At 33.1% G+C, this 20,930-nt stretch overlaps 1 protein-coding gene across 9 annotated transcripts in view; it reads left to right on the top strand.

Moving 5' to 3' along the window:
- Positions 1-20,930, top strand: part of TBC1D5 (TBC1 domain family member 5) — a 557,272-nt gene that overhangs the window by 196,380 nt on the left and 339,962 nt on the right. For 8 of the 9 annotated variants that reach the window (XM_032259250.1, XM_032259280.1, XM_032259257.1 and 5 more), the window contains one exon: positions 9,909-10,040. The exons of the other annotated variant lie outside the window; for it this stretch is intronic. In XM_032259250.1, coding sequence (XP_032115141.1) covers positions 9,944-10,040 — 97 coding nt within the window. In that variant the 5' untranslated portion in view covers positions 9,909-9,943. Of the gene's footprint in view, positions 1-9,908; positions 10,041-20,930 lie in introns of those variants that run through there. 9 annotated transcript variants of the gene reach the window in all.

Genomic DNA, 20,930 nt, shown 5'->3' with positions numbered 1-20,930 from the left:
TTGTTTTCCTATTCCCGTAGTACACAGATAATTTTTTACTGACTGAAAAAATAAGCTAATAAGCTAAAATGTTTATCTTAGTATTTATAAAGAAACTTTGCTTTACTCAGTTTGCCTGTTTCTGTGAATTAAATCATTGAAAAAAATCATGTTTCAATGAATAATACAGATCTCGACCTTACTTAAAAAATTTCAACTCCCTTTCTCTTCCTTTCTCTTCATCATCTCTCTTCCTCTTATCTCCAGCTCTTACTATAATTAGCTAGCATTAATAGCAAATGTTTGCTTTAGTTAAATTATTCAGAACATTAATTTTACTTGTCAAAGGTTAGATCAGGTCGTTGTTTGAACTGGTAATTAAATGCAGGCTAATATACTTTCGTATTTATATGCACTATAAATACGAAAAATAAAAAGCCTGTTTCCTCATCATTCTGTATAATTTTCTGACACTTCAAAAGGATTTTGATTTTGTGGAAAAGAAAACATTCTAAGTAATGTAGTTTGTTATATGATTTGCGAATGTCCAAAGTTGTGGTTGAAAGTGAATACTACATTTCAATGTCATTGTAACATGTAGTATCATGGTTGTAATTTTTGCCAAGTAGTATATAATATTAAGCTCACTGCCTATTGAGTTTGCATCTGATGTGAGGATCGTTGTTTTATTTGTTGGCTGTAGTAGGTGCTGCTCAGTATCTATTTGGTAAATGACTGTTTAAGGTCTTATTTATGATATAATTAAAAAATCTGATGATAAACTCAGATCTTTTATCTCAAACAGTATACTCCATATCCCTATGACATACTACACGGTTCTTTTAAATCATTTCAATTTGTGTGCTTCTGTGTAGAACAAGTATAGCTTGATTCGTCCTCATATCTGGGAATTAAACTGAAGCATGTCTTTTTGTTTTTGTTGATTCATTGAATAAATGATTTTTACAAGTTCTGGTGTGCTAGCAACTGAAGAGTGTGGATGAATAAAGCAGGTCCTCTGTCCTCACAACAGAAGTTAGTGGAAAACCAACCATTATACTAGACAATGGTTAATGTTAGGATGGAGTTATGTATAAGGTGAGCATCTGAATCAAATTGGGAGAAGGCATGTTGGGGAGGGGTGACTTTTGAGCTGTATCTCAAGGGCCAGTGGCAGTTAGTTAGGCAAAGAAGGTGAGAATAGTAGTGCCTTGCAGAGGAACCATATGTATGGAAGTCCTGAGGTGTGTGATTTGGTATAGCTGAAGGAAGTTTAAATGTGGAGAAATAGTAGGAGACGGTGTCCTTCTGTACTTAAAAGTAGTTTCCATTGCCATTAGGGAAAAAGCTCAGAATCTTGAGTAAGGTCTATAAGCCATGCCTTGTACAGTCCTTTTCTACTTCTTAAGCTTGAACATCAACCCAGCTGACCTTGACTCCTTACACACTTTACATGAAATGTGCATGCACTGCCTCTTCACTGAGCCCTTGTACACAATGTTTTCTCTCCCAGGAATGCTCTTTCTGAAGCAGGATACTTCCTTGACCCCTTCATGGGACTCATGACAGGAATGCCTCATATACATAGCCCTCTGCTCTCAACTCGTGGGAGGGAGCGTATGAGCAAACGAGGTAGGAACTGGAGTGAACAAGTGCTGGAATTGGCTGGCTGCTTCAGTGCCCATGGGATCCATCTCTACTCACGCAGATTTGCTGCGTTCCACCTATCACAGGCGGCAGCGCACAGTTTAGCAGGTGCAGGAACCAGAGCAAGCAGTTTTGGCCTCCAGTAGGAGCAAATTTTGTATGGGCCCCACAGCAGTGTCCAGGTGGGGTGCCTGTGACCTCTGAAGCCCCAGAGGGCATGTTACAGTGTTCTTTTAGCTCTGCCCTTCACAAATAGCTTAAGTGTTAACAGCTTGGTAGGCTCTGTGTTTTTGCATGAGGCGGCTACCCTCTATCAGTGAGGGCAAAGAACCAGTGTGATAGCCTTTTGTATCTGCACTTGTGGCTCCCGAGCTCTTGTCCAGCATCCAGGAAAAATGAGGTTGCATGAATGAATTGAAGGATGGTAAATGCAGGGGATTTTAATGCTTATGAAAGTGGTTGTCAGCCGGAAGGGGAGCTGAAAAGGGGATGGAGTGGACAGATAATCTTCCCCTGAAATCTGGTCATCTCCAGCTGGATTCTTCTCCAAAGTTACACAAGCTGGTCCCTCTGTAAAGCTGTCCCTCTCATGTGAAACCGCTTCTCTCCGATGTTCAGTCCTAGTCACGACATCAGCTGCTTTCTTTCTGCTGGCTGAGTCCTGGGTTTCCTATATTATAGGCACAGGATGGAGGGGCTGGGTGGGCCATGCGTAGTTTAGGAAAAGGCAACATTTGAGTGGGAGAACAGGGATAGAAGTTCTGACTTTGGGCTGCAGGTTTCAGGCATTTCAGCTTAAAGGTAGAGTTTTGTTGGGGACCCACCCTTTTCTACTTAGAATTTCTCAGCCCCCTGTCCCTATCATTTCTTCCCTCTTCTAGTCTGTTCCTACTCTGCTGTTTTTATTTAGCTGAGATCAATATAACCTTAAAAATATGTAACAAGTAATGCATCTGCTGTCTTATGAAGAATTTTTAATGTTTATTATTATTGCCAGGAATGACAGCAATGGACATAGTACACTGCAGCTTTTGATATATGTCCCCATATGCTTTATTTCATCCTCGTATCAGTCATGAAATTGGCATTATATGAAATTTAGAAATAGATACAATTTCTTTTTTCCATAATATCATCTTTTATCTGGAATTTAATGTCTTCTGAAGAGAAGATAGATAACTGAAGTAAAAGTTAAAACATTTTTCAAAACAAGAAAAGAGTAGATGGAGAGTTAGTTGTATAGTATACCATGTTTGTATTTATATGTATGTATTTTTAATAAAATTGACTCAGAAGATTAGCCATAAGGCAGTGTCTGCTTTACATCACATATAAACCAGATGTTATTCTGAAATACTTTCAGACTCTACTTTTATAATCAAGAACCTATTCTTTTTTTTTTTTTTTTTGTAATGTGTGGAAGGATAATTAGAAATTCCAGTGGTTGTTTCATGAATATTACTAATTTGATTAATTATAATCATTGCCTTATGACACATTCTCATCATTGACCACTATGTGGTTCTTTTATTATTTATTTATGGATGTTTAACTTTGTAAAGCTTGCATATTGTATAACAATAATGTTTACTTGCTTCTCAGAAATTTCTTGAAGACTTTTAAATCAATCACAAGGACTTATGACAGTTCTCACCCTCTGTACGAGAGTATTTTTGAACTAACCTTTTATTTCCAGCCTGACACAACAGTGGCTTCTTTTTCCTGTAAGTGGATGGGCTTGCCAAAAAAGCAGTTTATAGGTTGAGTAAAATACATAGATTTCATGTTGGCCTACAGCAAGAAAGGCCATTTATTAAGTGATTGTTGTCATTTTAGGTACCTTTGCCATGTGACCTTAAATAAGTCACATAACTTCTTCACTATGGCTTCTTTATCTGTAAAAGGTGTTATAGTATCTACTTTATAAAATTATTGTAAGGGTTAAGTGAGTTAATATTTATAGTAGTTTAAACAGCTTTGCTTCCCAATAAATGCTATGTGTTTGCTTCTGTTGTTATTATTTAATTGAAAGTACTATCTATAGGTACTAAAATTTCTTTAGGTTTTCCAGCCCTACTGCTTACTAAAAACCAAGGGATAAATAACAGATTCATATGGACTTTTAGAAGGATTGCCCCACAATTGGTCAGGTGTTCCTGAACATACGTCTGGCCTCCCCATGTTTGCACCAAGGAGAGATTTTTGTTCATTGGTTTTTTGGACAATATAATTTAATTTGATGTTTGTATGAAGAGTACCACTTGTTTCTTTTTCTTATCTTTAATTGTCATTAGTTTAGTATGATTGGCCAAACTATTATTTCTGCTTTCTCTTTGCAAATTTTATTTTTCCTGAATTTCTAATCATATGTTGTGTTAACCTTGATTTTATGAAAACCAGATTGAATCTTTTAATGGCTAGAGGTAGTATCTATATAAAATAGTAAGAGCAACAATTGAAAGTATTTTCATATGGCTACATAATGATAAAAGGTTTCGTTTTGCTCACTAGGCCAAGCTAATTCCCCAGACTCTGCATCTTGAGCGTCTGCTCAGGAGACCTCGGAAACCATATGAGGATGCACTGTGGAGAGCTTTCTGTTAGGCAGTTTGACTCTTAGAGTGCTCAGTTTTCTCTTGCTTTATGTGGTCACAACTACCACTTTCTCCTGACTTTATAACATTTGAATATTGAAAGGCAAAATGTATTCTTAGTTTGTAATATGAAATATTTAAGTCCACCTGTGAACCTCTCATATGCTGCATGTTTCTCATTATGCATATTGTTTATGAATCTAGTATTTTAATTTACAGTGAATTGTTTGCCCTAAACAGCTTATTCTGATAGCATGAACATTGTAAAAATTCAGTCTTTTTTGATTTTCTTTTGATCATTGTTCTTGTATGTTGACCCTTATTGTAGTCTTGTACCTATTTATTAGACAACACTTGTATAGTAAAGTTGTGTGGTTGGTAAAAATGAATTAAAATTTTAGGGTTTTACCAATGGGTGATATTTAATATTGAATGACATGTATTAAGACAAATGCTTTTATATATAATTTATTTGGCATTGTAAATGCATTTATCTTGTGAGAAACAGACCCCCTGTTGTCAAATGAAGTATTCTGGAAAGGTTTGGAGTAAATAAATAATAAAACTACTTTGATACACAATCTAACAATATTAAATATTAAGACTTTCAGATGATTGATTTTAATACTTAATTAACTTAAAGTCCAATGTAACTGTCTTGCATTAAAGATTGACAGAATTTAAAAATAAAACTTTATTCTTTCTCTTTGTTTTATTTCTCTCTTTTTTTCTTTCTTCTTTCTTCCTTTCTGTCCTCATAATTAAGACTTCAGAACATTGTTACTTCCAATCATTAAATTTACCTTTAGCTACCAACATTTCTAAATAAAATGTTTTTTAAATTTTAATTGTGAGAATGTAGCTTCTACCAGAGAAGCTTACTTTTATATCCAAAATGTAATATTTCTTGTTAAATATCTACCATGGTAAATACATGCTACATATAACACATACTTATTCATGCTGCATCCTTCTTCCCTTTTGTAATCAACTCTGAAAGTAGTCCATTTAAGCTCTTTGGTATGCTTTTCTTATAGGAGAAACCTTTATGTAAAGTAATACTATATCATTTCAGTGTTTGACTTTTAAGTTTACCATCAGTCAAGAATTTAAATGAATGAAGTATGCTTATATGAGCTTTTCTGAATATGAATATCTTTAGAATGACACCATTCAGAATGCTAATTCTGTGCCTATTAGAAACAGTTAAGGAGGGAATATAAGCTGAAATATATAGCATTTTAAATTTAGACAGAATAAATTCCTTTTCTAGAAGTTCTGACCCTGTGATGCTATTTTAAAAGAGAAAATATTATTAAACTAACCTATTATTTTATCTATACAATGCTAATAGTTTGAGATTTTCACTTAGATACTGCTTGTATTGATTTATTTTACATGGAAAATATTGCTTTGATTTTTAAGTGTACTTTAAAACTGCCTTCTAAGCTTTAGTGCTGAACTCTTGCCCTTTTATTAAAAATTAACTATTTGCAAAAGAAGTCTCTTCCTTCAGACAGATCACTTTTAAGATTTAATACTCCAACATCTAGACTTGTAAAACCAGTACAACTGTCTTTAAGATTAATCTTGGATTTTAAATGAGAATTTTAGCCTAATTTGTGAACTCCTGTGCCCAGTATAGCACTAAAACCATATTGTAAAATTAGTTATAACTTTTTGGAATTTTGAACTTATGTGAATAGGAAAAATTGTTATTTATGGTAAGTGTAACAAAGGAAGGATAGGGCCTTTCCCAGATCATGGAAGGTATATTGCTGTGCTTTCTCAATCAGAAAAATGAGATTTCTTGTATTTATTTAAAATAATTCTTCAGGCATCATTTTTATCAGATATCATTTAAGAGAACTAAAATCTATCAATTATGGATTTAAGTAGTCATTTACTAAGAGGCATGTTTTTAGTCTTTGTATTCTTTTCTCTATGTCTTGCTTCTATGTAGAGAAAATTAAGGCATGTCTAGGATAGAAGCTGGAATTTGTAATCAAATTTAGAGATCTAATGGACCATTGTAAGTGTTAGGTTTATGCTGTTTTGACTTTTACAGTGATTGTTTAAAAAATTTTGGACTAAATCCCTTAATTTTTTATAGTTTGATATTTATAGGTAAACATTCAAAATAAATATCAAAATAGACAAATTTATTAAAGACCCTTGATATTCTGCTTTGTAATAACATTTTCTCTTACTGGAATGTTTATGAAACACAAACTGGGAAATTCTTAGGAAAATGATTTCATATTTAAAAACAGCATTTTGATTTCATAAGGTAATCCCAATAGCAGTAACCAACACACTTAAGTTGCTTTTTTAGATTCAAGAAAGCTAAAATAGCTCTTTATATTTAAAACAAAACAATAAAAAATGAAAGCAGCAACTTCTTAATCAGTTACTTTTGAATTAGGTTATTTAAATCCATAATTAAAACTAAGAACATTATCCACACGTTTTCTTCAACAGATTGCTTGAAAATAACTCATTATTACTAGTCAGCTGGTTTCCTTTATTTAATTATAAAAACATTTCAGTGGTTCATTTTCAATCTACGGGCATAATAAATTAGGATATAATGGATGCTTGATTATATAGAATGGTTGTAGACTGAGGTATTTGGTTGATTTTGTATTCTGGTTATTGGTTATTACCACAGATTTGTTAAGTTCTGAAGAATTATAATGTAAGCTAAATTAGCTAAATGACTTCTTGAACTTTCTCTAAGGAGTCAAAAAGACCTTAAGTATTTTTTAGCAACTTAAATGAATGTATGAACATCATTGTGTTTTAGAGTATTTTTTTTCTAGCTATGTAAAGATGAAGGTTTTTAAAAATATTCCTTGATATCCCCTTGCTTGTCACTTGTCTATTTTTTATGTAGTTTAAAATGCACAAAAGTCATTTATTTATTTATTTTAGATATATGAAGCTTGTAACAGTGAAAGTATACTGTAAAAATATGAAATTCAGCTACTGAGATGAAAATATCGTTTAGGATATTAAAAAAAATTTAAGGAATCTAGCAGTTAACTTGAAATAGACATTCTCAAATGTTTACTTTTATATTTTAAAGAGTATAACAAAATTTATGGAGAATGTGAATCTTACATTAAAATAGTTGCCCATGGGTGAAATAAAATTTTGAAAAGTGTTTAATCTATTCTACCCAGTATTTTTCTTTTAATTTGAATTATTTGCTAATACTTATAAATTAGCAAATTTCACATGAAATTCTGGGTCTTTAGCTTGTCTTGCAAAAGCTGAAGTAAAGGGTGTTCTAATTATTCATAGGGTAGATCTTTTTATACCTCTTGTTTTACACCTGGTCTTTTTTATCTCATTGACTTATTTAGAGCCAAAGTTATGTAGCAGAAAGAATGTGAGCTCTGGAACCAGACAGGATGACTTCAATTTTGGCTTTAATACTTGTGATTCTAAATTACTTACTCTGTCTGTACCTCAGTTTCTCGATGGTAAAATGAAAATAAAATTGACGAAGATAAGTCGGTTGGTTTGTAAGGAAGATGAAGTGAGTGTACGTGAAACATTTGGAGTTTTTGGTGTATATTCATTGTGTATAAATGTTAACCTTAATTAATAATGCTTTTTGCCTGACCTCATTAGACATTTGAATTTGATGACTGCTCCATAGTAGAGGACTTTATTTATGAATTGCCTTCTGTGTTAAGCAGAATTTGTCAAACTCTATTTTATACTATAAATGATCATCTACATTTTGCCGTCCTCTACTAGATTATATTCTCCAGAGTTTCTGCTAGATAGTAAGTGATTTATGGATTTAAGATTTATGGCTTTAGATATTCTTACTGCATGTTTGCTACAAAAGTTCTCTGTTTTTCCTAATCCTCTGCTTATATTGTTTTAGCCACAATCCCAGGGAGACAGGATTTATTAACATCTGACTGTGATTGTGTGGGTGTAGGGGGTTTTAGAGACTTCTGATAAAAATTAGAGCGTGTATATGAGTATTTTACAAGGTGATGATTTTAGAGAGAAAGTAAATAGGATAGAGGAGCATTTTGTTTTGGAAAAGGTGATCAAGAATTTGTGAATTCAGGAGCATCTCTGGAGCTTTTCCTCCATAGGTGAAGACTGTATCCTATAAAATGATCATTTTGTTTGGACTTGCTTTTACCACTTCTCTTTTCTCTTACCATTTCTTCTTTCTCTCATGTTCTTGCTGCTCCTTATATTTAAAAGATTATGTTACTTACAATGTTTTGCATGAAAATTGGTGAACTTGGTTTAGTTTTTGGAAGAGTTATGATTTTGGAAGGTAATTTGCTTCTTATGGACATAAAAAATTTACAGTGTACCTTGGAAGTTGAAAATAATTTAAAACAAAAATTGTTCAATATGGAATAATTTATATAAGTTAGAATTGAGAGGGAAAACTTTCAAAATGACAAAAGGAAATATAGGTAGTTATTTATATAATCTTGTAAGTATAACAGCAGAGGTGGAAATGATACTGGACATACAGATATATTTGGGCATATAAAAAATTACCTATGTCAAAAAATGTCATACAACTGAAAGACATATAGACTGTGAGAAAAACATATGTATCACATGACCAAGGTTTAATATCCTTAATACTTAAAGCATGCTTAGAAATCATGAAGACAGTCATTAACAATTAACTCCATTAACAAAAGACAATAAACAAATGTTAGAGAAACAGTATCTCAGTAATTATCAAGCAAATGCAATACAAAATTTGACTATCATGTTGGTTCAAAAAATCAAAGGGGAAACATCCACTGTTAACAAGAATCAAGGGGAAACGAATTGTTCTGTTAGGTAACCTTTATAGAGCACAATTTGCCAAAATCTTATTTTTTAAATATATATTTTAATCCAGCTATTGTACTTTAAGATTTTATCCTAAGGAAGTAATCATGGATACGATACAGAGATACTGCTAAAAGATACTTATTTTTGAGCCTGTTTATAGTGTTGAACAACTGAAAATATCTTGTTTACTACATAAGGAATTGGTTACATGAATTGTGCTGACTATATAATAGAATGCTAGGGATCATTAGAAATTATAATATAGACACATAATTGTTATTTTGTTTTTAAACTGGGAGGAAAACACTGATTTTAAAGTATTCATAGATTACATAATCACTATGTTTAGCATGTTATGGATCACATTAAAACCATAGGTGTTATAAACACCCAGAATAAATACAGGAAGTATATGTGTGATACACTGAAATGTTAACACTAATATTTCTAGCTAATACTATCATGAATAATTTTAATTTGCTATATTTTCCGTATTTTGAAAGTTTCCATTGTGAATTTTTTTTTATTTTGGCCGTAAAAGAAAAGAATGCTATAAATGTGAGAATATTCTCTTTAATTTAGAGTTTAGCTTATTTATTGAAAATAAATTTGATTCAAAATTGAGATAAAGATTATAAATGAAGCTCAGATTTTTTAGAAATTTTTGAAATGGACATTTTTTGCTACCTTTTTCCTTTCTTTGCATAAGCCTACTGATGTGAGGCAATAGTCCCTGGAGCCTGGGAAAACTTGTGAATGTGTGTAATGCTCATTTAATCATTTCAGTCTTATATTTATTCCCAGTCATAGCAGACAAATAATTTATTATTTTTCTCTGTATTTCCCCTCTCCCAGGTAGTTACTTTTGGTGACATTGTCCAGTTCCCACAATGTATCATTCCTTATCTGAAACTAGACATCCTCTGCAGCCAGAAGAGCAAGAAGTAGGCATTGACCCCTTGTCCAGTTACTCTAACAAGTCTGGAGGTGAGTTTTATATTCCAATGCTGTCTGCAGGTAGGATACTGGGAAACGTAGCAGAGGGCCTTCAGTTAGTTCTGTCCACCTTATGTGTGTAATTCTCTTGATGAAGCTGAGCAGGCCAATGTTAAGTACATTATTCTGGATATGTATAGAGCACTCTTGATGCTAATGAATACTCCAACTAGTCAGCCTTCAGTTATCCACATAGGCATTAGCTAATGGCATTCTTTAAAAGAAAATAATAAACTGAATAATGACTTTTGCATAAGTATGTTGAAATGCAAAATGGCCTTGGTCAAACATCTTTTAAAGAATCTTAAATTTTTGGTGTTGATTTTGCAGAGATTTTTTTCCTCTTCAGTAGATTGAGATTATCCCAGCATAAAAGACTTGATTCATCCTCTTTTTTTCTGTTTAAAAAAATTGAAATTTGCATTATATTTTAAACAATCTATACATTGAAATTATTAATTGGTAGACTGTTAAAAGGTAGACTTAATTTAGGTTATCAAATGTTTATGTATCAAAACTCTTTTATTTTCTCTATATTTACTTAAAGATAGTAATAACATAGTTTCTTAGAAGGAAGCAGTTGAATTTGTGAGAATTCTGGAAGCCTTATCCTTATTTTTTAAGCACTTAATAAATATTTGATAAAGTTCATTGACTCAGTGACTGCTTGTAATTTTTCACTTGTAAAATGAAGGTATCAAGATTGGGAGATCTATTTTAAAACAAATTAGTCAAAGTAGATGGACAAACGCTTATAAAAAAGGAAAATTAGTCAAAGTAAATCATGAGCGTTATATTCTTCAAATAAAATGATTTTTCTGTTTATATTGATGTCAAACTCTGCTTTTAACTCATGTTTTGAGAATTAAAAAAAGAAATTGACTTCTACCTAAAGTATTTCTTGAGAACACAAACTTTATGCAGAATGTTTATTTTTTGTGCATTCTTTAATACCTCCTGCATACAAATGCCATTGTTGTTTTTAATGAAAATAGGAGAGAATTTGCCCAACTTATTTTGTGATTTAATTGTTTAATTTTTATATTTTTTGTTAAATAAGAACTGAAGACTTATGTTTAAGATTTTGATAATATGAAAATTAGCAGTGTCCATTTCAATTTCAGTATTTTAATATCTCAGTGCTAAGCATGACACCGTTTCTAGTGTTATTTTCTCTTAAATGTAATGCTCATAATAAACATTCATAATTAAATAAGTCAGATTACTTTGTTAGCGCTTTTATAAGTGGGTGTTTTAAAAGTGAATGTCTTTGGTTTACAAGTATATAAAGTAGTTTCTCCAAAATATTCCATACTATTTCTGATTATTCTCGTTATTTGAGGACATAGTTTTTGTTGTTATTTGTTTTTTTTAAGTGGGTATTTTTCTATGGTCTATTTCATTAAATACTGAGTTTTTTTTTTTTAACCTGGTTAAAAAACATTTTAAATTAATTTTATCCTTTATTGTTTACAGGAATAAGTAGTTACCTTTACTAAAAAGGCTTTTCGTTTATATCCTAGCCTAACATTTCTGAGACATACTAAGTTATTAGGACTGAATTGATGTTTAAAAGTGCCATTAATTCATTTACCCCAAATGTTCATTAACAATGTAAATGTATGCTGATGTTCTATGAGACAAGGAAGTGACTAATGACTCTTCCAACTAACAACACTTAAAATGAATAGAAACTTTAGATAGCTAATCTTGAAGTAATCAAGACCCTCATTCAGCTTGGCATCTCTGTATGCTCTAAAACAGCTGTCAACTGTTAAAAATATATACAAAACACACATACGCACAGGCACATGCAGAAAGAAAGATATGTAAATATCTTGTTCTTCAAAGCCATAAAGGTTGCTAACCATAGTGGGCTTTGTGCATTGTATAGGTAAATATTTTATATAAAGCATCTATTTCATCTTCTTTTCTTTTTGCAGAAAAACATGTGTTGCATTTTAATGAGGTTGTCATATTACTTGAAGAATCATCACCTTTCTATTTTGTTTGTTTATTTTAATATATGTCTTCCATGGGCTTTCTTCAAGTATTTTGAAGCTTTTTACACATTTCTGCTGTAATCTTGAGGGGATGACACATTTTCTAAGTATTTAAACACTACACTTCAGTGGTTTGTCTGTGTAGAAGTCGTGTAATTTAAAAAACATTTATTCTCATAGATTCTATTAGTAAACAAGATATGTTTTTAATTTCTCAAATGTGAATTTTAACATTTATAAAGAAATAGTACTGTTGAATGATTGTGAGAATTCTGGAAAAGATTAGAAAAAAAATCCCGATAATAGAAATGGTGAGAAAAAACTACGTATCATTGGCTTATTTTCATGGGTGGTTGAGAAAAGTAGGTGAGCGTAGAAAAAAGAACTATCTGGATATATATATATATATATATGTCTTAAGAGATATTTTCCATGTAAATTAAACTTTTAACTGCTGGAATTATTGTTTCAAATAGAGAACAGCATAGAAAATATGACATTTTCTGTGTGTCCTATCAGGTTTAGTTTACATGAATTACCATATAAAATTCCAAAATCTAAGACTTAAGTTTAATAACTGATAAGTTACTAGCAGTTTAGCTAAAAACAAAAAAGCAAAAATATTTGTTAGACTAGGATTATTTGTTCTTAACCTTTAATGACCAGTAAAATGAAGAAGTAATTATTTTATTACTTCTTCATTATTACTATACTGAAGATAGCAGTATCAAAATTCAGGTCTGCTTAACCTAATGATTAAATAATATTGTTGGAATCGCTCGTTTCCACAAGCTTATAAGAGATTGGAATGTCATCAGTGATGAGAGAAATTTTTCTGTAGCAGACCCTTTGTTAGTCTGTTCTTAACTCATTGTGAAGAAATACCTGATAATTTATAATTATTTATTAAAGGTAAATATTTTTATCTTTAATAATTTATAAAGATAATTTATAAAGATGGATAATTGATAAAGAAAATAGCTTTAATTGGCTTATGGTTCTGCAGGCTGGCACAGAAATCATGGCACAGGCATCTTCTGGTGAGGGCCTCAGGAAGGTTTCAATCATGGCAAAACGCAAAGGGGGATCACGTATGTGTTAGGAGCAAGAGAGAAGGGAGATGTGTCAGACCCTTAAGCAACGAGATCTCAAGTGAACTGAGAACTGACCTCCCACCAGAACCTTCCTCCAACACTGGCAATCACATTTCAACATGAGATTTGGAAGGGACATACATCCAAACCATATCAGGTCTCTTTTGAGAATGGCATTTTGTTAAATATTACTACAGGTTTTAGCTTAAATTTTATATGTCAGAGTATTTACCTTCTTAGTTAACAGCTTTTATATGTTTAGATAATTACCTAACCTTTGTCTCCATAGAGTATTTGTTTCAAAGCTTTCTTTCTATTGTCATTCATAAAATATTTTGCAACTTAAAAAAAAAATTCCAAGATGTTCAGAATCCTGCCAACTGCGTTTTTGCTTCCTGTAATTTTGTTTTTTTCCCAAGTATTTCTTTCTTTTCATTGCAGTGACATGTTTTAAAACTAGAAGGGTGTGCCCTGGCTTTATTAATGAAGAAATTGGTAATTTAAAATAGTTGACTGATGTTGATAAAATAAAATGATGCTGTCCTATCATGATCTTTATTGTTGTTTTTCATATAGTAGAGGTGGATTTAAATTTGATTAAAAGATGGGTGTGTACTGCTGAAGATAACTAGATATCTGATTAAAGTATAAAAACGGGGTCTGAAGTAAACCCTACTCTGGGCTAATTAGTTGGAGTCATCTTAGAAATGAAAAACGTCTTTTTACTTTCTTCCCTGAGTTACAACTCTTTAGTGACTTCCCATTATATTAACAATAAAATCAAGATTGTTGACTGTGATGTGCATGGCTGTCTTCCTGTCTGTCTGGTCTTGCGCACATGTGCTGAGCCAGTTGTAAACTCTGGGCCCTTCCTACATGCCATTTCTCTGACATTATTTTTGATTCCTTCGGAGCACTCAACAATATATAATCCTATATTAATTTGTTTCCTTGTTTATTGTCTCCTCTCAGATGTGAGCTTTCTGAGGGCAGGAATTATGTTCGGACTGTATGTATACCTAGTACGTGGCACATAGGCACCATTCAGTAAATAATGAATGAACAACCTGTGTTGTTTTATCGTACTCAAACTGATAATTGCTTAATGCCTTTTTCTTCCATCTATCTTTCTGTTTACTCTCTTAAGTTGTAATGTATCAATTCTGTTTTATTGTCCCTGATAATTCTAGCACTTGAATGTTTCTTCTTTTAGGGTTTCAAAAGTCAGTATACTCTCCTCTTTTATCCTCTGTTCTCTTTGATCTCTCTTCCTTTGAAGTCCTCCTAGAATTCACTTATTTCATGTTTTCTTTTAAATATGACCCATCTCAGAATTTGCATTAAACCAAATGGTCAGAGAGTTTTCTGGCAAATACACGTCAAGTTATGATAATCAAGAATTAATGAGTTAACCCACAGCAATAATCACTTGGCAAAGGGAAAGCTAAGGAAATAAATTATTACTTTTTTATTTTATTTTATTTTATTTTATTTATTTTATTATTATTTTTTAAATAAATTATTACTTTTTAAAGAAATTTGTGGCCATAATTTGGGAGCATAGACTACATGTAGTATGCTTACATTTAATATACATGTTTGATACACATAATTTTTAGTGAACATGTTATGTAAGATAGTGCTCTTGATAAATGATTTCTAAAACTTATTAATGTGGTATATAGCAAATATTGTTTATTTTGCATATGAAATATGATAGAACCGGTAACCTGTAGGGTTGGCAGCTTTTCTTAAGTTTAAAACACTTTAAAAGTTTATTGGTTGTCATTCAGTAAATATTTGAGTGCCTTGTGTATACTAGGATTGTTCTAAGTGCTAGATATAAAACATTGAAAAAGATAAATACAGTTCCAGATACTAATGGTTTTTATGGTTAATAGCCAGGATTTGGGGGTGCCCAGCAGATAAAAGAAAAATGATCAATAAAGATAGAGATTGGTAAGTGCTTTCTTAGAGGAATTAACAGTTGCTCAGTGCGTATACTGGTGGAGAATCCAACTGTGGTAATGGTGGATCAAGGAAGGTGCGATGTCTATCTAAGCCATAACCCAAAGAATGAGTAGCTGTTGGCCAGATGATTAAGTAAAGAGTTTGTGCTATGAGCTTGCCCTCTGCTAAACATAGAGAATTTCAATGTGATTAAAGGTTAAGAGTTCAAAAGGAGAATGACTACAAATGAAACTGAAGACTAGGATATATTCCCTTATACTAAGAACAGTGGGTATTTCAGTGAAAGAATCTTGTGGCCAGATTTGCATTTTACAAAGATTATTCTGGTTATAGCAGGGTGAATAAACTACAGTGTTGGGGACAAGCTTAGGGGTTGAACAATCATTTTAGAAGCTTTTGAAATATTCTGGGTGAGAAGGTAGTGGCCTATACCGGAATTTATCAATGGAAATGGAGAGAAATGGAAACATTAAAGAGCTATTTAGGAGGTAGAAATGACAGTGCTTGATCTAGTATTTGACTGGATATGGGGAGATGGTAGGGGAGAGAAGTTTGCAGTGACATACAATTTTCTGAATTGACTAATTAGGTCTATAATAATGCCAGTATTGAGACAGGGAAATCGAGAGAAAGAACTTTGTGTAGTACAGATGGGATAGAGGGCTGTAGAGGAGATTGGATGTTCAGGTTCACATGTGAGTTAGAAGTACCTTTGGACATTCAAATGAAGACATGAAACTTAGAATTGGGCAGAGATAAAGATTTGTTAGCTTAAGTATGGTAGCAAAAACAGTGGCAATGATTGTAATTACTGCATAATACCGTATAGGGTGAGAAGAGGACCTAGGACCAATATCTAAGGAGAGTCATTTAAAGGCCTTGCAGCAGAAAAGGATCCCACAAAGGAGACTTTAAAAAAGAGGCTGGGGAAGTAGAAGGAAAACCAGGAAAGTGCGACACCAAAGAAGCTAAGATATTAAGAGGAGAGTGAGCAAAACTGCCAGAGATTAGTAAAGAAAATAGAAGCGTCTAGTGGACAGAATTACTGTGTTTATGATAAGCACAGTGCTTTTTGTAATCTCAAGAATCCATAGTCCAGCACTCTGTGTATTTCATATAAATGAATTAGGCATTCTATGCTAAGCTTACGTTAGGAATAGAAGGGAAAAGGTACAACAGTACTAGAAAAAGTAAAAATCAGTGGAAAAAGAGTTCTGTGGTCTGGTCTTGGAAGTATAGAGGAGATGCAGTGTGGAGCAAAGACTGGAAGAGGGACACTATTTTCTGTTGTAATAATAGAAGGGAAGGAGAAAAGAGGTGTTTAGGTGCAATAGTTCATGGATTTGATGGCAGAGTTGAATGAGATATCACTAATGTTTTAATCTCTTGTTTGATAAGTTAGGGTGATATTATTTGCTGACAGCGAATCATAAGGTAGAGTATTTGAGGATTTGTGGGGAGTAAAAAAAGTTAAAGTGGGTTGTCTTATCAACCAACTGGAGTCAAATGGAAATGGGACACCGTATTTATGGGTGATTCTAGCTTGTAATGGTATGTGATTACGTCCAGCAGAATTCAGCACCTAGCATTAAGCCACCAAGAAGAACAGGCTGGGGTTCTGTCAGGGCTGTACAACAGGTAGACAGTAGCCAAGGAAGTTGATGGTTGCAGAATTCACTGATGGGTTGAGAATCTAAGGAAATTTGCTATCATGGAAGGTGGTTCAGAGAGGGCAGGATAGAAAATTTTAGAAAGGATGGAGTCAAGGGAGATGGAACAGAGTAGGGTGGTGATGGGAGTCCTGAAGGGAATGTGGGAACAGTAGGGCCAAAATGTTGCTTGATATCTAAGAGTAACAGGGATGGTGAGGGTGGTGGCGAACTTTTCACAGTGATTCCTAATAACCTAAAATATTAAGTATTTTATATTAAATGTGCCTATCTAATATATGTTCTAAATTCCCAAGAAAATAGTAACATGGTCTTTTATCATGTCTCTTAATAATTCTTATGTGTTTGATAAATGCATTAATTTGGTGAAACATTGTGTGGTGGTAGCCAATAAAGCAGCTCAATACTCTCATTATTTCTGTGTAATAATTTGAATCTATAATGATTTGGCTAGGGCTTGACTTGAAGTGTCTAATAAAAAAACCTCCCTAGAGGTCAAGGAAAATGGTAGTTTAGATAGTTGAAAAATTGTAAGTTAGACTATAAGGTTATCAAGGAAAATGGTAGCTTTATTCAAGACAGATTCTTAAATACATAGGAGAATTACCTGGAAGTTTTTGAATGTCGTAAGGATAAAAAAATGTATGAATTTTAAAAATGGCCTCTTTAAAAACACATTTTGTCAAGTGGTATGTCAGTAGGACAAAGTGATATCCAAGAGCAAAGAACATGGCAAGCCTAGCTCCTCTAAATTAAACTGTTCAAAAATAAGTTGGCTGTGAAAGACTTCAATTTGAAAGACCATGAGTTAGAGATCTATGAGTCATCCTCCAGAAATGCCATTTCAAGGTATGAGACAAATAAGAAATCAAAGGAAAGAGGAAGGAAAGAGCTAAGGATTTATTTGCAGAAAGTCCCCGTGATTAGAAATTGGATAGAGGAAGTATTTTAATAGTATTTACTGGAGGAATAATGAAAGTAGGGGAAAGTCACAGTGCCAAAATGGTAGAAGCCACAGCTATGAGGGCTTCCAGAAGGTTCAAAGTGAGCAGTTTTTCAAGCATTGCGTAGGTTAAAGAGAGTATGAGGAGGAAATACATGATTTGGTGATTGGAAGATGATTGATTATTTATTAGGGATTAAATCATTTTCAAGAAACCACTAACTCATTTGAGTCGATGCAGGCAAAGAAAGTGAACTCAAAATCTGATTCCAAATCCACATTAAAAAGATAGTGATTAAATATTAATGATGAATATTTAGATGATGAAGAATACTCTTTAATATTAGATTTGGGTGATTGTACGTGTGTTTATGTATTTGTGTTCTTACAGTGCATTGAGAAACTCACTATTGGTAAAATCTAGATCCTTAAAATTTGAGGAAAAAAAGTCCTCTGGTCTTCTGATTTTTTTTTTCATTGAGTTGTCCATATCTTATTTATTAGATCTGCTTTTCAGTTTTATTCAGAATCTTTCATTGGTGTGGCAATTCCCTTTATTTGCTTGAGAGGAGATAGACTACTTTACAGTTACTTTAGAGTTGGATTTGTGTGAAGAGTCATTGAACCACCTTGCAAATACCTTGATATTATTCATTTCCCAGAGTCCTAGGAGCAACGAAACATCATGCTGACCAGACAGAGAAACAGTAGCCTTGCAGTAGCCCTTATCCACTACCCGCTTTGGCAATTCAGTCTGCAAAAGGATATCCACATCTTAAGATAATCTTCTCCACCTGCCTTTCTAGTATTCCTGAACCCCCCAGATGTGGGAAGTTGTGTGATGGTAGTTTTGATTGATGGGTCTTGGCACAACTGGAGCAAACACTGGACACGTAGAGTATTACCTTAAAACCTAAAATACAAAACAAACATTTAGGTAAAATGGCCTGTAATGGAGCTTTTCTGAAACAACTACATTGTTTGCTTTTTATTGATTCATTAATGGGGCCAAAAAAGCCTAGTAAGGGTTTAGATTTATTTTTTCTTGATACAGAGTCTCACTCTTTCACACAGGAAGTGGTACAATCATGGCTCACTGCATTCTTGAGCTGGCAGGTTCAGATGATCCTCCTACCTCAGCCTCTTGAGTAGCTGGGACTACAGGAATGTGTTACCATGCCCAGTGAAGTTTTGTACATTTTTGTAGATTGGAGGTCTCTTTTATGTTGCCCATGCTGGTCTCAAGTGATCTGCCTGCCTAGGCCTCCTAAAGTGCTGTATTTTATATTAAATGTGCCTATGTAATATATGTTCTAAATTCCCAAGAAAATAGGTCGTTTATCACATCTCTTAATAATTCTTATGTGTGAGCCACAATGCCCCACCTAGAATTTTTAAATAATGAAATAGCTCAGCTTTTCACCCACATTTCTTAGGGAAGTATATCAGAGTTACCACGTGGCTTCTCACATGATGTAGTTCCGTTTTATTGATTTGTACTTTAAAACAGATTTCTCCTTCATGGCTTGGTAGTGAAATGAATAATTAGTCCCTTGTAAGTATAATTCTCTATCTCTTCAATGCTTCTATTAACTCTTTTCATGCATTAGTCGTTTAAAAAAACTACTGTAACTGCTGGTCTTTAAGATTACAAACTTGCTTTCTTTCTCTCTCTCTTTCTCTCTCTCTCTCTTTTTTTTTTTTTTTGAGACAGAGTTTCACTCTTGTTGCCTAGGCTGGAGTGCAATGGCACGATCATGGCTCACCGCAATCTCTGCCTCCCAGGTTCAAGCGATTCTCCTGCCTCAGCCTCCTGAGTAGCTGGGATTGCAGGCATGTACCACCATGCCTGACTAATTTTGTATTTTTAGTAGAGATGAGGGTTCTCCATGTTGGTCAGGCTGGTCTCGAACTCCTGACCTCAGGTGATCCACCCACCTTGGCCTCCCAAACTGCTGGGATTACAGGTGTGAGCTATTGCGCCTGGCGCTTGCTTTCTTTGATATTACTCAATTAGAGGGAAGAATTGAATGTTGAAGGGAGGATAAGGGGAATGCAAGAAAAAAATTAAACTTTACTCTGGGAAATCACTCAAGGACTTCCTTAATCACTCTTTTATATCAGTGCCCCCTTGCTGCCACCCAACCAAAGTAGATGTTCCCAAAGACCTATTTATTCCAAGTTCATGTCTTAAAATTATCTGTTTACTTTGCCATATAACAGTCAGCAATATAATAAAACAGCCAGGAGTTTTTTTTTAATATAGCTGATATATTTTTGTAAAATTCTCCTTACATGTAGTTTTTAAAAAAATATATATTTTCCTAGTGTTACTTGTAGATATTTATAAATTTTCTTCGAGAACTAAGTTAGGCTCATTGTGTGTGTTTCTCTTTAGGAGGTTTAAAAAATTATTGTATTACTACAGTCTTTTTGAATAGTGAGCACAGTAGTCAATTTAATGTTCAGAGTCTACATTTGTAGATGTTCACATCTACTTTAGTGTATTTTAGCAGATTATAAATTATATGTGTCATTTTTGGTAAAAAGAGATATGTTATTGTGGTATTTTTATTATTTCAGTCATTGTCTGCCTTCGAGTTTTTGAATGTTTTTCCATAATTATTCTCTGACATTGTTCTGTTCTTAAAAGATACCCGCCCAAAACCTTTGATAATACACTTTGCCCTATCAATATGTCACTAATTGAGGCTCAAGTATTTTTTGTTCTTAACTTGGCATTCTGTGAGGATTGAAAATAAGTTAGTTCACCATCACTGTGTACTTTTGCTGGAATGAGGGCTTCCTTGTTAATCAAATAGTTGTTTTGAAACTTGAAATCTTTTTTTTTCATAAATACTAGTATTTTATTCTAGAGTTTGGGTAGCTCCTTGAATTTTCTGAGAAGGAATCCCATGTGACATATATAGGAAAGCACAAGGGAAGGAATGTTATGCAAACTTCAAGCTGTTTGTACATGTTAGGAAAATTTGAGTGTTTTAAGTGGAAGAAATTATGAAAATGATAAATCATAAAAATTATATTTCAAGTTATTTACTTTAAGTGGACATCTTCCTTTACATCTAAATTACATTTAAAATATAATTTACTTGCTTCCTTGGAAACGATCTGATACACTACCACTTGGTAATTTTTTGTATTTCTATAAATTACAGTGACTGTTTTGTTTTTCCTGAACT

This window comes from Sapajus apella, unplaced genomic scaffold, assembly GCF_009761245.1.
Source record: "Sapajus apella isolate SASKATOON/1434 unplaced genomic scaffold, GSC_monkey_1.0 scaffold4, whole genome shotgun sequence".
Taxonomy (NCBI): domain Eukaryota; kingdom Metazoa; phylum Chordata; class Mammalia; order Primates; family Cebidae; genus Sapajus; species Sapajus apella.
This window is presented reverse-complemented; position numbering and strand designations above follow the sequence as displayed.